At 42.6% G+C, this 15,336-nt stretch overlaps 1 protein-coding gene across 1 annotated transcript in view; it reads right to left on the bottom strand.

The window, feature by feature from the left end:
* The window catches only part of Gpc3 (glypican 3), a 340,192-nt gene extending 325,118 nt beyond the window's left edge, over window positions 1-15,074 (bottom strand). The window contains exon 1 of the mRNA XM_028764986.1: window positions 14,706-15,074. Within this exon, the coding sequence (XP_028620819.1) occupies window positions 14,706-14,877 (172 nt within the window). The 5' untranslated portion in view covers window positions 14,878-15,074. The remainder of the gene's footprint in view (window positions 1-14,705) is intronic.
* Window positions 15,075-15,336: the final 262 nt, after the last annotated feature.

Raw genomic sequence — 15,336 nt, 5'->3', positions numbered from 1 at the left:
CCATTTTGATAGTCCTGATTGACAGGAAAGCTTGCATTCCACTGTGTCCATCAAGCGAAGGGCAAATGAATGTCCTCCAAATCTAAACATCTGAGTTAAAGCAACTGTTGTTGACTCTACAAACACACACACACACACACACACACAGAGAGAGAGAGAGAGAGAGAGAGAGAGAGAGAGAGAGAGAGAGAGAGAGAGAGAGAGAGAGAGAGAGAGAGACTAGCTGCAAGCTATGAGGAGGGGGACAGGAGAAAGATTAAAATATCTTCAATCACATTTTGTCTAACTTATCTTATTAAATATTTATACATACAGTGCATCACCTCATAACCTTGCCAAGCTTGGAAGAGATAATAGATACAAGACACACAAAAGATCCCCATAAGTATAAAGACAAAGAAACAGTATCAAAGATCAGTCCACTTGGAACACAATCTCAAACCTGAAGTCAGGGTTGAGACTAGAACAATGGAACCCCACAAGTGAAACAGGGTCCCTGAAATGTGATAAGGTCATCAGGGAGAAGCAGGCTGTAATTTGGTTAACCTACAAGGTAGGTGTTAGTTCTAACAGATGTTAGCAGGATTTCAAAGGGGCTCCCTTATCTTTAGAAAAAATGAAAAGGCACTGGGGGAAGGGGCAAGGTTCTTAACCAGTGAGCCATCTCTCCAGCCCTGAAAGAGAGGCAGTCCTAGGAACAAAAATGCAAACCACCTTCACTGAGAATTATGATAAAGTGAGAGATAATGTCAACTATACAATAATTCATGAGCTACTTGTCAAATATAAGTAACCTTGTTCTGTCTACACAAAAAACATTTTAAATACTCATGATTCTTCGAAAGAGGGACATTTTAGAGCTCTTCACTTCCAAACTAAATAAAGAACAGAATTTCATAATATCCCAAGAAAAGTAAGTAACCAGGTACTCAGACCAAATATGTGGCAGAATCACTGGGCACAGGCAAATGAGGAAGAGGCAGAGGACAAGAGAGGGAGAGAGAAGGGAGAAAAATCAGGAGCTACAGGAAAAGGAAATACAATTTAAAACCAAAACACAGAGGAAAATACAAAACATGACATTCATCTATTTTTTTTTTTAGAAAAACAAGATACACAAAACCACTCAATAAATATAGCAAACCATAAAACACCTTCTGTTTTAAATTGTAAGCAGGTGATGGAGTATGTGAGGATGGAAGGGAAACAGAGGAAGGGAGACAGATGAAGGAGGGCCCTTGTGATCTGGAGGTGTGTAAAGTCCCTTGTCTCCCTTAGCCATGGGGTGTTAGCTAAGTAACTTGGGCTGTCTATTAGCACTGATCTATGAAGTGTTGGTGAGATTTTCAGGAATTTTACCCCTGAGTGACAGTTGGTAGTCAGTGCTATTAGGACCAAACTTGAAAATAAAACTGGATGAGGGTTGAAGGAAGACTCTAAATGACTGGATTCCAGCGTCTGTCACCTTCAGGTTTTGTGAATGAGGCAAACATACTTCCTCAAAGAACAAAGAAACACCAATCTGGCGGCTTTTGAAGCCCTCCCCCCCCCAAAAAAAAACCCTTTAGGTAATGTTATTAAATTGACCCACAGCACTGAAATCTCAAAGTCAAGAAATGACTTAGATTTCAGAAATTAACATTTGTAGAAAACCTTCAGAATACAGTGGGGAAAATAAACCTTTATTGCAGAAATAAACTTTGATGCTTGAAAACAAAGCATAAAATCTGTTTCTGAAAAGAGAAGGATCTGTTGGAAACACTGAGTACAGTTCTTCCATGGCTCTTTGAAACCTTTCAAGTTGTACAGTGACATATGGGAATGACCAGAAAAGATAGATCCCAGAAAGCCAGCAAAAGAAAAAAGCCAGAAACCATTCAGCAATTCTATCCCCCTAGAGTAGAAGCAAAATCATGACTGGAGATATTTGCTCCAGGCTATAGCATTGAATTGGGGGAAGGCCTAGACTAACTTTTACCACAAAGGAGGTGTTCCCCAAACTAGTGACAGTTATTAGCTACTCAGAGATGCTCCTGGATGCTCAGCTCTCCCCACTTCTCTCTATGGCTAGTTCATCATCTCATCCTCATTTTTCCTTCAGCCTTCCTTCCTCCTTCTCTTCTCATTCCCTCTCCTCCAATCAGTCATCCCTATCCCTCTCTCCTTCCTCCGCTCTTCTTTTCCCACTCCCCCACGCATACCTTATATATAGATCCCCAAGGCCACTTCATTGAATGAATGGGCAAAGCACAGATATGAAAAATGACAAGGAAGTTAATTTATGTTTAAGATGTTAATTTATTTTTAACAAGTAGTGTAGTTCTTACCCTCATCTAACTTGCACTTGGAGGCTTTTTTCAAACTTTTAACGCACATCCAAATCACTGGGAGACCTTGCTGAGAATGCAGATTTTGATCCAGTTATAGGATAGCATGGTACAAACAAGGAACAATTGCATCTCATGATGTGAAATCAGGGGGAGGTTCATGAAAAAATGGCACTGTACTGAGACTTTTGAGGGTAGGTAAGACTACACTGTGTAGTGATGATGGGCAAGGAATTGATAAGATTTAGCCAACAGACAACTGCAGCATCATTTCAGTAATGGTTCAGAATCCTGTTGTCTACAAATAGAGGGCATATATGGCATGGCAAAGAGATAAGAGTAAGAGACAGTATGTAGATTTGCAGGACTTGGCCAATTAATATGGGTATGAGAAATCAAAGATGATGTCAAGTTTTCAAGTCTTTGCATCAAAAAGGAAAGCCATCTCCAGAAATGTAGAAGCTCATGAAGAAGTTAGTGGAGATAGGAAACAAAAAGGATGGGGTGAGTAATTTTGGCTCTGTTTAAGGTGAAGCACTAAGGACCTTCTGATGGATACATTTAGCAGGCAATTGTGAGATTCTGAATTGGACAGCAAGGGAGACATCAGATTAAGAGGAGATGTAGAAACCATTGAAACATGATAGCGCAGTCATGGGGAATGAGTACATGAGTAAGCAAAGACAATGGAGAGGGCCCAGAGGACGCATGACACTGAGCACCCACATCTAACAAAGGATACAATGAACAGACTGGACAAGCAATGGCAAAATCAAATAAAAGACCTAGAATGTACAATATCTCAAAAGGCAAAGGAATATGACAATTCCATTCAAAGCTTTCTATGTACATTATATTATTTCCCTCACAGTCCAAAGGATAAGGATGGAGCAAAACAAATATAGATTTCAGTCCTGGTGCCACCATTCACACAAATTGTGGGAAAGTAAACCTTTCTGGCTCTCAGTTTTTCCAACTATAAAATGGACATACACTACCTCCCTTTCAGGTTGGCTTTATATATTGTGATAAATACCTAGATAGCAAGTGGTATACAGTAAGTACTGGGTAAGTGTTATTTTCTATGATAGTCCCATATGGGGGAACTGTCCAACCAACCTAAAAAGGACCCACTCCCCATCCACTAAAAACAAAGGAGTTTCAAGTATATGTTGGAAGAAAGTAAAAACTAGGCATAGTTAGGAGAACTTAGTGTTTTGTTTTTTCCAGGGACTGGAGTTCAATTCCCAGCACCCACATCGGGTGGCTCATGGTGCCTGTAATTTCAGCTCCAGACAGTCTTGATGCCCTCTTTTGGCATCTAAGGGCAAGTGCATACTTAACACATGGAGACATACACTTGGAGAAATTAATAAAATAGCAATCTTCAAAAATGAAAGTAGAGGCTGGGCAGTGGTGGCGTACTCCTTTAATCCCAGCACTTGGGAGGCAGAGGCAGGCGGATTTCTGAGTTCAAGGCCAGCCTGGTCTACAGAGTGAGTTCCAGGACAGCCAGGGCTACACAGAGAAACCCTGTCTCGAAAAAAAACAAGAAAAAAAATGAAAGTAGAAACCCTGGTGAAGGCAACACTATTAAACAACAGAGAAATTAAGGACACCTCACTTTCTCCTCACCCAGAAACAAAAATCTGAAGACACTTAAGAGCACTGCCTGCTTTTCCAGAGGTCCTGAGTTCAATTCCCAGCAACAACATGGTGGCTCACAACCATCTGTAATGGGATCTGATGCCCTCTTCTGGTGTGTCTGAAGACAGCAACAGTGTAGTCACATAAAATAAATAAATAATCCTTTTTTTAAGAAGAGAAAGAAAGAAAGAAAGAAAGAAAGAAAGAAAGAAAGAAAGAAGGAAAGAAAGGAAGGAAGGAAGGAAGGAAGAAAGAAAGGAAGGAAGGAAGCCAGCCGGGCGTTGGTGGCGCACGCCTTTAATCCCAGCACTTGGGAGGCAGAGGCAGGCGGATTTCTGAGTTCGAGGCCAGCCCGGTCTACAGAGTGAGTTCCAGGACAGCCAGGGCTGCACAGAGAAACCCTATCTCGAAAAACCAAAAAAAAAAAAAGGAAAGAACGAACAAAAGAAAGAGAGAGAGAGAGAGAGAGAGAGAGAGAGAGAGAGAGAGAGAAAGAAAGAAAGAAAGAAAGAAAGAAAGAAAGAAAGAAAGAAAGAAAGGAAGAAAGGAAGAAAGAAAGAAAGAAGGATCACCCTGTTTTACAAGTATCTCTAGACTTTGCTTAGAACCACATGTCTCAGAGGCTAGTCTGCATGGAATCTAGTCCAGATCTCCTAAAAATAGTGTAAAAGCTTTCATCTTGTAGAGTAGGAGTCCCCACTGGGGAGGAGCAGAGTGCCTCCATATTGGAATGACTGAGGTGCTTCGGCAGCACTTGCATTGTGTACACATGAAATGGCAAGGTGTGGTGATGCATACACACATGCACGAGTGCATGTGCGCGCACACACACACATCCACTATCTCTCTCTCACTCTGCCCCTCTATCCCTCTTTCCCTCTCCATGTGTATGTACATTTGGGTGTTTAGTACCTTCTAGCTAGCTTGGACTATAACAACATAGACTCATACTTTCTCTTAATCCAGAAAGTTCTTGAAAGATTTCTTCTTGTTGTTTTTTTTAAAATCACCCGATATTAACAAAATATATTTTACAACACATCCCATACAAAGGCCTGGAAAATGCCATCCGCACCCATGGAACCATTTGAGCCTATATACTGATGTGTCCCAACTATGCTTCATCTGAACTCCACACTTTTCTGGTGAGCTCCCAGGACTTTAATTAGCATCTATATACTGATAAATCCTACATATGTAGTCCCAGTCCTGATTGTTCTCTATTGTGTGATCCAAATAACAACCTGAACTACCTCACAGGTATTTTTTTTCTACCTCCATGCTAAAAGTGCTCCACAAACTCAGTCTGTTCAAAATTGAGCTCATTATTTCATCTTTTAAAATATATTCTTCTAAACTGGGCATGGTGCTGCATCTCTAGTCCCAGCTCCTCAGAGAGGCTGACACACAAGGAGATTTTGAGCCCAGGAGTTTAGAGACCGCTGGAAAATATATCTATAGCCTCTCCCACCTCATTATTATATGTGGATATATGATATATGGGTGTTAGCATGTGACACAGCCCATGGCTGGAAGCCATGCTTTGTGCATTTGCTTCTCTCCTATCTTTCTGTGGGTTCCAGGGATTAAAGCCATCAAGCCATCAAGCCATCAAGCCATCAAGCATGCCTAGCAAGTGAGAGTGAAGCCTTGTGTGTGGCAGTCAGAGGACAGCCTCAGGTACCTTTTCTTCCACCTTGGTTTAAGACAGAGTACCTTCATTGTCAACAGCTCCATATGTCAAGCTAGCTGGGAATCTTGTATTTTGCCATCAGAGCATTGGAACTGAATGTGCATACTACCGTGCTGGCTTTACATGGGTTCTGGGGATTTGAACTCAGGTCCTCATACTCTCCAGTTCTTCCTTTTGTCATGAGTCTCTCTCATGCCTCACGCAACAGCACTATTTTTTTAATTGTTTTAGAAATCTTGGAAACTGCCTTTGGAGCTCCATTCACATGCAATACTACCAATGCTAGAAGTAGTCCTCCAGAACGGGCCTGGGACATAGTATGGGCTGACTGTAGTTACTTAATGAGGATTACATCTCCACACTTGGGGAAATGATGAAACCTGATAATTAACCAGTAGGTGTGTGATATCAGGGGCAACCAGCACAGCAACAATTTGGGGCTAATGTAAGTAAAGCACATTTTCTCAGATCTTGGAATGCTGTATCCCTTAGTTCTTCCCACCGAGGGTTAGGCTCGCCCTCCATGAGACATGTCCAACCTTTTGATGTTCTGACATGTCATCATTTACAGAGTTCATGCTCAAGATTCAAATGATCAAATTATAAAAAAAAAACCTCATAACGTTTTCAGTAATTTTACAATTTTTTGTTGAGCTGCATTCATAGCTAAACTAGGCCATAGGTGTGCATGATCCACAAACAACAGGTTGGACACACCCTGCTTCTGTTGTAGCTGTAGTATTTGTGTACCTGCAGAATATACTCAGAACACATGCACATACATGCATGTTGGAACCAGGCCCATTCCTGGAACTGAGAAGCTACAGACACTCTATGAGTAGCTGTGTCGTGGAGACATGAGCTATATTAAAGCACAGCTTTCAAATCAGAAATGTAAGCTACAACTGTGTAAATCTACCCACTGTAAGACTAACATCAAATTTGAGCTGAAGCAGTATGTGTAATTAAGTATGATTATCAAACTAATAACGGATAGATATAAGTGTATATGTATGAATATATATGCATATACATATTCAAATACCATCATTTAAGTAACACCACAAGAAAATCTCTGTGTCACCTCCTCTTCAATCTTCTTAGAGCAACAGGACTCCCAGGGCCAGTGTTTCAACTCGATCATCCTTTCTTCGTTCTCTACTGCAAACCAGTTTTAGACAACCATGCACTCAGGGAAACATTCGCTAGTTACATCCCACCCCAAGCTTTCACTGGACAGTAGTCAAGTCCTTTAGAATCTCTCTTCACATGTTGGTTAACTATGTCATAAATTACAATAATAATTCTGCACAAGTCACTATACTCACCAGTCTAGAGGAGATCATGATTCAAATATGGCTCCTGCATTCAGTGAACGGTAGGTTTGCATGAGGTCATGAATTCCCTAGATACTTCAAAATCATAGATGCAAATTAAGAAGTACAGGTAAAATACTCTGGGCAACAAATGCACTGTGGTGCACTTGTCTCTCTGTATTATCCCTGAATGCATGGACTTGCAATACTCCATGTTTGCAGTCCTCTCTGTCTGTTCTATGCTAGTTAATATTCTGATATGTACCAGAATGTGAGCTTTTAATCTCCTCCCTATGTCTGTCATTCTAACTCTTCCTCTTCACCACTTTCCCCTCAGCTTCAATTATGCAAAGCCAGGTTTGTAAAGAGCAGTGGAGAGTCTCAAGATGTCATGAAACACAGTATCAATACTAAACAGGCAGTGGTGGGAGAGAGGGGACAAAACTGGAATTGAGAAAGGAACTATGCAAATTATTTTATTCTACCATATAAAATTTCTCGTCCTGCAAACATATTATGGAATAGGTCCTTTTAAATACAGCATCAATCTTAGTGGCATAAGTAAGAAATAGGAAACACTGAGGACAAACTTAGTTCTAATCAGTTTGTTTTAGGAAGGTCACCTTAATGAGTGTGCTATAAGAAAGCAGTATGTTGTACAGTACTGCGCCTCTTTAACTGATACTGGACAGCAATATTTTCATAAACCAAAACTCAACAGATCTACAGAGCAAAGAAAATACATGAATATATAGATGTGTATAACTTTACCTTTAAATTACTTAGAATTGCCTTGGAAACAAGAACAAAATACTTACCCTCTTGTAAGATTTGGCTAGGCTACTTCTTCCAGGGAATGAAGGCACAAGCAACTGAATTAAACCAACATTCTTTTTACTTACCTATAGGTAACATGATTTTTTTTTAACCTGAAAAAGTGACTCCTTTTTTAAAAACCCAGTAAAATTATATCAATACTTAAATACTAACTTTATTGAAACTGTATATTTCTAGTACATTCCAACTGCATTCATTTGGTCAGTAAATACGTACTAGTACCTATTGTTCACACTAAGTGTAGGCATAAAAATGAATACCATATAATCCCTAACCTAAAGGAGGAGATACCAGGCTTGTGATAGGAATACCTGTGAAAGTGTACCTCATGGGTACTGTAACCAGGATTTCAAGTTATTTTCAAAAGGAAGACTCCAAAGGATCAATTGAAACTTTGCCCTAAAATTCTGCCACGTGCTTCATTATGGAAAATTAAAAAAAATAATGATTTAAGCACTCTAACCTTTGTTAAGAAATGAACAACTTTCATCTTGCAGTGCATGGATGCATGCAACTGGTAGAAGTTTCTTTTATAATGGCTTTGACTTCCCTGTTTTCTCTTATCACCATTTTCACCTATATTTCATCTCCTTTTCTATCAATTATTTATCAATATAAGCCTATTAAGCACACTTCAAAGAGCTGAGTAGATTTCCTAATCTGGCATATAAATACAATTTCAGCTCCTAGAAGTAATTAACTGTTCAGACACTACCAATGCATTGACTCCATCATGAGGAAAAATACAAATTCCCTAATGTGGCTTTGTCCATCTCCACACAAAGAGAAGCCAAAATGAAAAATGTCTTTCTTCGTAATCACCTTGGGTTTATGTTTGTTGTTGGTAGTGGTGGTGGTTTTTAAATAACAAGAATTTCTGATAATTAACATTTGTATATGTAATATTTAGTTGCCCTGATTTGAAGTAAAAGAGTAAAGCTTCTTTAGTTGTATATTCAAAAAGGTCTTTTGCATGGGCCCAAGGTGTTCCAAGTGGGTGCCTTGCAGCTCACACACAGAATTTCAAAATGCATTTTTCTCTGCTGATATGGCCATTGTCACATTGCTTTCTATATTGTGTTCACTCTGCCATTATAATTCAGCAGGTTAAATTCCCAGTTACTCAATGCTGTCTGGGGAACCATGGCTTGGATTTGATTTTCTGATATTCATTTATCTTTATTTAAAGATTTATTTATCTGTTTATTTAATGTATGAGTGCTTACACACACCAGAAGAGGGCATCAGATCACATCATAGATGGTCCTGAGCCACCATGTGGTTGCTGGGAATTGAACTCATGGCCTCTGGAAAAGCAGCCAGTACTCTTAACCACTGAGCCATCTCTCCAACTCTGGTGTTCATTTCTTAATGGAGTGCTAGAGATCCTGTTTCAAGCCAGACATGATGCTATATATAGGCAAATAACTAAGGGATTTTTCTGCCTATACTTCCTGTTAGACCCTAGATTACCAAATGGATCAAACCCATTTACAAAGTCGGCTAGGGCTCAACAGATGTTGGCTCTTGGAACAGTCTCTTGAGTTGAGCCTGTACAGGAATTCTGATCCCAGGTTATAGAAAACCATGAGGTACTTCAACAGATTTGTGCATGTCTCCTAGCTTGACTTCCAAATATGGCAACACCAACATGAGCAAAAAAGTCTAGCTGACATTAAATCAAAAAGGACTTGATTTAGGAGAGGTCCTTTGATTTATGTGCTATAATTGTTGATCTTTAACTATACTAATCTGGGCATAACAATGCTGCTGACTTTAATTTGTTCTTTGGGTATTCAATATTAATAAGCCCAACCAGTTATTAAGAGTCAGCAGATAACTGAAATAAGCCTGGATCTGTCTACAGCCGAAATACGTAAAGACTACAAAGTTTATCTACATACCCTAAGAGTGTGCCATAGCATTACGCTTAAGCTTTTAAAATAAGCTTAAGAAAGTATTTGAAAGTTCATATAAAATACTTAATAATCTAGAAATTCTTCTTTGTTAATTATCAACCAAATGCAGTATGGCACTGTAGCATTGTGCTCAACACTGCTCAGAGAGCTTTCCCTTTAAGAAGCTTATAATCTAAAACATACAAATAACCATATGCAGAAAAAAAAACTAGAGATCAGAGTAAAAGGAAGCATTCACAAAAATGTACAAATTCAGCACGCCAAAACTTTTCAGTTGAGCAACATGATCCCCAGTGAAATTCTTTCCAAATGATGTATCGTGTGCACAAGTTATAAGTGATTATCTTCAATTTTCTTAGAAATGAGTAATAAGATCCTTCTTAAGACCCATGCTCTTGTATAGGCATCAAACACTAAAGTTGGCATGGTCGTTGATAGCTGCCATTTAAAGAGAAAACATATTTTCTCTCTTGTCTCATAGGAGACAAATCCAGGACTCTTCTCCCAGGTTGGTAATAAGCAGTCTTTTCCTAGGCTACAGTGAACAGCAAAACATTGCAACTCTAAAGATGGAAGCAACAGAATGCTCAAAAATATTGCATCAAAATATTGGATACAATCTACCAGCCCGTAAGAAAAAAACACATTGCAAAACTGACACCATCTGTGTCATCTAGCATCCATCAAAACCTTCTTCTGTGTCTTTTTAAGATGGAGGCTCTATTAAGAGACTTCTCCGTATCTCCCACTTCATCTCTTCTGTTCTTTTCCCTTGCCCAGGCAGCCTATTGTGACCATTTCAGCCAATTTCCTGGAGGTATTTTCTAGCCTCTTTCACCCTATTTAATCCTACAAGTTTCCTGGGAAGCTTGTTTACTTGTGTGCTCCCCCACTCTACTGCAGGCTCCTTGACAAAGGGGACTGCATCTTTCTCCTCTCTACACCCCCAGCACCTAAACCAGAGCCTGCCAAGGAGCCCCACCAATCATCCGCCATCTACATCAGAATGATGGCGCCTTCTAAATACTTCTCAGTCAGGATTTGTGCACTAAATATATTCAGAGCACATCTGAAAGAATTCTCTAAACTCCTCATAGTTAGCACACAGCAGTACAAACTTTTGAAAAGTTTTGACAAATCACCTGCTCATCCAAATGTCTAGTGCAATCTCAGAGGAGAGAAAAAAATTCTCCCATACCTCTGTTCTCATTGTCTCTCCTAACATTTGGACTGTTCGTTGTTGCAAAATAATTGGGGAACCACAGCTGGCAACACAGATATGGTTGCTAGTTCTCATAGTGCATGCTCACTCACGCACATGTGCGCGTGCACACACACACAAATGCACTCACATTTAAAAACAAGCTCTTTGTTTCAAGAATTTTCCTTTGTATTTTTTTTTCTTTCATCAATTTCAAGCAACTCCGAGTGATCATGGCTCTTGGAGGCTGCCTTTTACTCATAGGTGCATTTGGCCTTCTGGATCAGTTCTAGCACTTTCCAGGGCCCTCTCCAAGACAAGATCTCTCCATCTTAGGGGAGTTGCAATGCTACCATGGTTTGTTTGATTTTCTCATTTCCATCCGACCCCGGCAACTCCCCCCCCCCCACACAAAAATGCTGTATGGCATTCATAAAGTGAATTACACTTGATTTTTGTTTAGAGGAATTTTTTTTCAGACTTCTGTAACATTCCCTTGAGACAATTGGAAACATCATTGTCTGATTACTAGCTCACTTCCCTTGCCTAAAATTGTATCCATTCTTGATTGCGCCTGTGGGTAGGTTAAGCAAAACAAAATAAACATCTAGACTTATGAGCTCATGGGCTTTTTTTCTGAATTTCTCTAAATTAAATAAGGGCAAAAGAGCTGCACTAAAAGTCAGTTATATGGATTTCCCTGCCAAATGCTAACTCTGTGTGCCTGGTTTCCATCTATAGTGCTTTCCAAGTTACAAATCCTTTAAAAAAAAAAAAAGTGGGGTCTGAAGAGATTCGGGGATTTGTGGAACATGCTATTTAGAATGGCTATCCAGTACCTGTGAACACTCTAAAAGAAATGAAACATGTGATTGGAAGGGTTTTGGTCAGCTTTGTGGAAGTCGGAGGTAGTCCTTCAGCACCAGTGATTTATTTTTTAGTCTGGCTGATTTCAAATACCATTTAGTCTCATCCGTATTAACATAAAAAATGTACCTTATCCACGCTAACCCAATTCTGCTAATGGCCAAAGTTAGCAGTCAATCCCAAATGTGGCCCTTACGTGTGGAAACAGGACATTCTTGAGAATTTTTCCTGAGTGGGGACCGAATCTCATTTTATCTGGGACAAAGAAAGCATTAATGCAGTTAACACAGTGTAGCAGACAAACTGAACATGGCTTAAACTGTACATGTGGACGAGGGAGGGGGAGTCAAGCGGTCAGCGCGATGGTTCATAACTATCAAATAATTTGCAGCTCTCTTTCAATTTCTAACCAGTGAGCGACAGCAGCAAATTACACATTTATTCGCTTTGAAATTATGCACTTGCCATTGTATTCGGTCTGCCGTTATCATCTCTTCTCTGAAACACTGATGAGCCCTTTCTACACATGAGCATTAGGGTTTTTATCATATTTTCTATATCTACATCGTCCATGGTTACCCTACTAAAATTCAGGACAAATGGCTTTGTTTCGGGCCTGAGAATCTGACAGCTGTACTGCCACAGTACATGGGAGCTGGATGGATATCACCATATTTGAATTTGGGACTTGTTTTCCATGTCTGCATGTAAAGGTGCTGGGCTCCACTTAATTTTTTGAAATGAATTGTGCTGGGTTTATAAGAAAAAGAAAAAAAAACATTAGAAGAGTGTCTCCTCCTAGAATTTGAGAAATAATACATGAAAAAAAATCTCTATTACAAATAAGGCTCTCTAAGTATGATCATCCTTAGGCTGGAAGCACGCAAGGCAGGAAACAAGCCCTAGCCAACTCTCATAGACACAGTGTGTGGGCCTTCCCAATACTTTTATACAGATGTAGCAAAGAGGCAGGCAGCCAGAGAGCTGGGGGAAGGAGAGAACCGCAAGCTAACGCGCGTGTGTGTCTCTCTCTCCCTCTCCCTCCCTCTCTCTCTCTCTCTCTCTCTCTCTCTCTCTCTCTCTCTCTCTCTCTGTGTGTGTGTGTGTGTGTGTGTTCGCGCACGCGCGAGCGTGTGTGCACGCGTGCGTGTGTAAGGGAATTGCTAATGAGTATCTAAATGAACTTTTCTCTGTTCCCCCTTCTTGAAGCACCATTTTACTTCACTTCGCATCAGCCAAACACTACCCAACCCCAACCCTGGACTAATTCATCTTGCGGGGGCTCAGCCTGTAAGGACCAATTTTTATATTATCAACAAAAGCGTGTTCTCTAGCCTTAGCAGTCTAATTACCATGGCACTTCCAGGGGAGAGAGATTCGCCTGTTGTTTCAGCTCTGCAGAACTGATTCATAGGTTGCCCCTTACAGCTCTTGCACACGCCCACGTGGTACGTTATTAAGACTTAACAGTGGAAGAGGTAGTTCTACCCTCCCTTAGAGCGATATCCTGCAAGGCAATATTTAACATATGCGCAAGTGTATTTCAGTCGCCAAAAAAGGGTGACCAATTACCTTTGCAACTAAACAGCAGGCTCGCTAGCCTCTTTTCATCAACCTAAAGAAAAGACTGAGGGCGCGCTGGCTGCCTAGGTAACCTCCTGCCAGTGAACGCTCCCTGGCAGCGCCCACAAGGCGCGCATACGCATTCACAACTTGGTCCAACGATCCGGCCCGCCTCCCTGACTTGTTGAGAGCCACCAGCCAAGTTGTGGCGAGGCTTGCTCCCAATGTCTCCCAAGCGCGGGATGTGCGCCTAGCTGGATGCACGAGTCTTCGGAAAGAGAGCCTGGAGGCCACAAGCGGCTCTGTGGGCAAATACGGTCGGCTGCTTTCTTCCAAGCGCACCTCTGAAAAATTAATCTTTTCGAAACCCATTCTTCCTGCCCGTATTATTAGTATAGCAACTTGTCCTGATTGGATTCTAAGGCAGGCGTTAAGAGCCCAACCGCTGGACAGTCAATCACATAAGGCCATTAATATTCATCTGTTGACAGCAGCACCCTCAGCTAGGGTTAAAATATGCCCCTACAAAATGATCTGATTGTGTAGAACAAAAGGCAGGCACTCTGAAACTTTCCTCTGCCTAAAATCTTCTCTTGGGGGTCCAGCCTGTCAAGGCAGATGAATTTCGGAGGGGGAGGAGTTAAATCCTTTTTGGACTCGTGCTCCGCAGGCCAGCGCCGCCGATTTTTAAAGAGATTTGCCAACCTAGATAAGGGAAGCTGTTTTGAAGGAAAAGGCTCAGTCTTCCACGTTTTGGAGGACCCTCCTACTCAAAAGTTTCCTTCACTGTGTCTTCACTGGCCTCTGAGGATTCAAAGATTTGTGTTCAACTTTGCCTGCACTTGGGCCCGGCCAGCCTCGGGAACCCAGGGTAGGGAACGGAAAGCATTGGGGGGGGGGCACAGGGTGGAGAAAGTATGGCCAGGACTACGGGTCCAGCTAAGGTAGGACGTGTGTGTAAGGGAGATAAATTCCCGAGTCACCATCTTCACGTTGTGAAGCCGGTTTGCTAGGAACAGAGGGGAGCCAGCTCCCACCTTCCCGCCCTCCCCAAAAATGGGCGCTAGAAAGGCGATCTCTGCTGTTCCTTGCTCTGGCTTGCACATTTCCTGACAGCAGCGTGAGCCCGGGGCATGTGGACAGAGTCCACCCATACTCTGCTTCCCTCCCTCGGTAGATGGTCCAGGCCCCAGGCAGAGCGACCATTCCCAGGTACCCTGCAGCAGAGAGCACGGCCGCCGCGGCCCCGCCAGGCTAACGCGCTCTAGGAAGGGCCACCACGCGCGCCTTGGCTTTCCAGGGTGCGCGGGGAATGCTCAAGGGACCCGTACTCACCTGGCACAGGGGTTTCTGGAACCCATTTGAGTCCGGGCTGCAGTCTCTGGAAGAAAGAACGGACCTGGTGACAGGTGGCGTCTGGAGGCGGCGGGGGCTGCGCCTGTCCCAGGCAGCCCAAGCCGAGCAGCATCGCCACCAGCAAGCACGCGGTGCGCACGGTCCCGGCCATCCTGCTTCTTCGGGGAGCGAGGAGAGCACGAGAGAGTGGCAGTAAGAGCCGGAGCGGTCCCGAGACTCAGCAAGTCTGGCAGTAGCCCTGCAGAGCAAGAGACCAGCCGCTACCCAGCCGCTGCAAAAGTTTCCTCGCAGCTACCTGGGCGCTGGGCGAGGGCGGGACCAGCTTGGCGGTGCGGGGCGGCCCGGGGCGGAGCCTTGTGGGCGTGGCGAGGAGGGACGGGGCGGGGCGAGGCGAGGCTAGGCGAGCCGCGCTGCCTGGAGGACAGCGTGGGGTTGAGTAGCTGCTGGCCTGCGGGATGCGGGGCGTGGCGAGAAGCTTAGCAGGGAGACTGGGTTTACCAAGGTGGCGGGCAAGCCTTGGCGGGAGAGGCGCGGGAAGAGGTTAAGGAGCGTGTGCGGTGGCTCCTAGCAATCCTGCCCTGCCACTCGCTCGCCGCTGCTCTACACTGGG

The sequence above is a fragment of the Grammomys surdaster genome, unplaced genomic scaffold (assembly GCF_004785775.1).
Source record: "Grammomys surdaster isolate TR1022 unplaced genomic scaffold, NIH_TR_1.0 147, whole genome shotgun sequence".
NCBI lineage: Eukaryota > Metazoa > Chordata > Mammalia > Rodentia > Muridae > Grammomys > Grammomys surdaster.
Note: the sequence above shows the minus strand (reverse complement) of the source record. Positions and strands in the feature narration are given on the sequence as shown.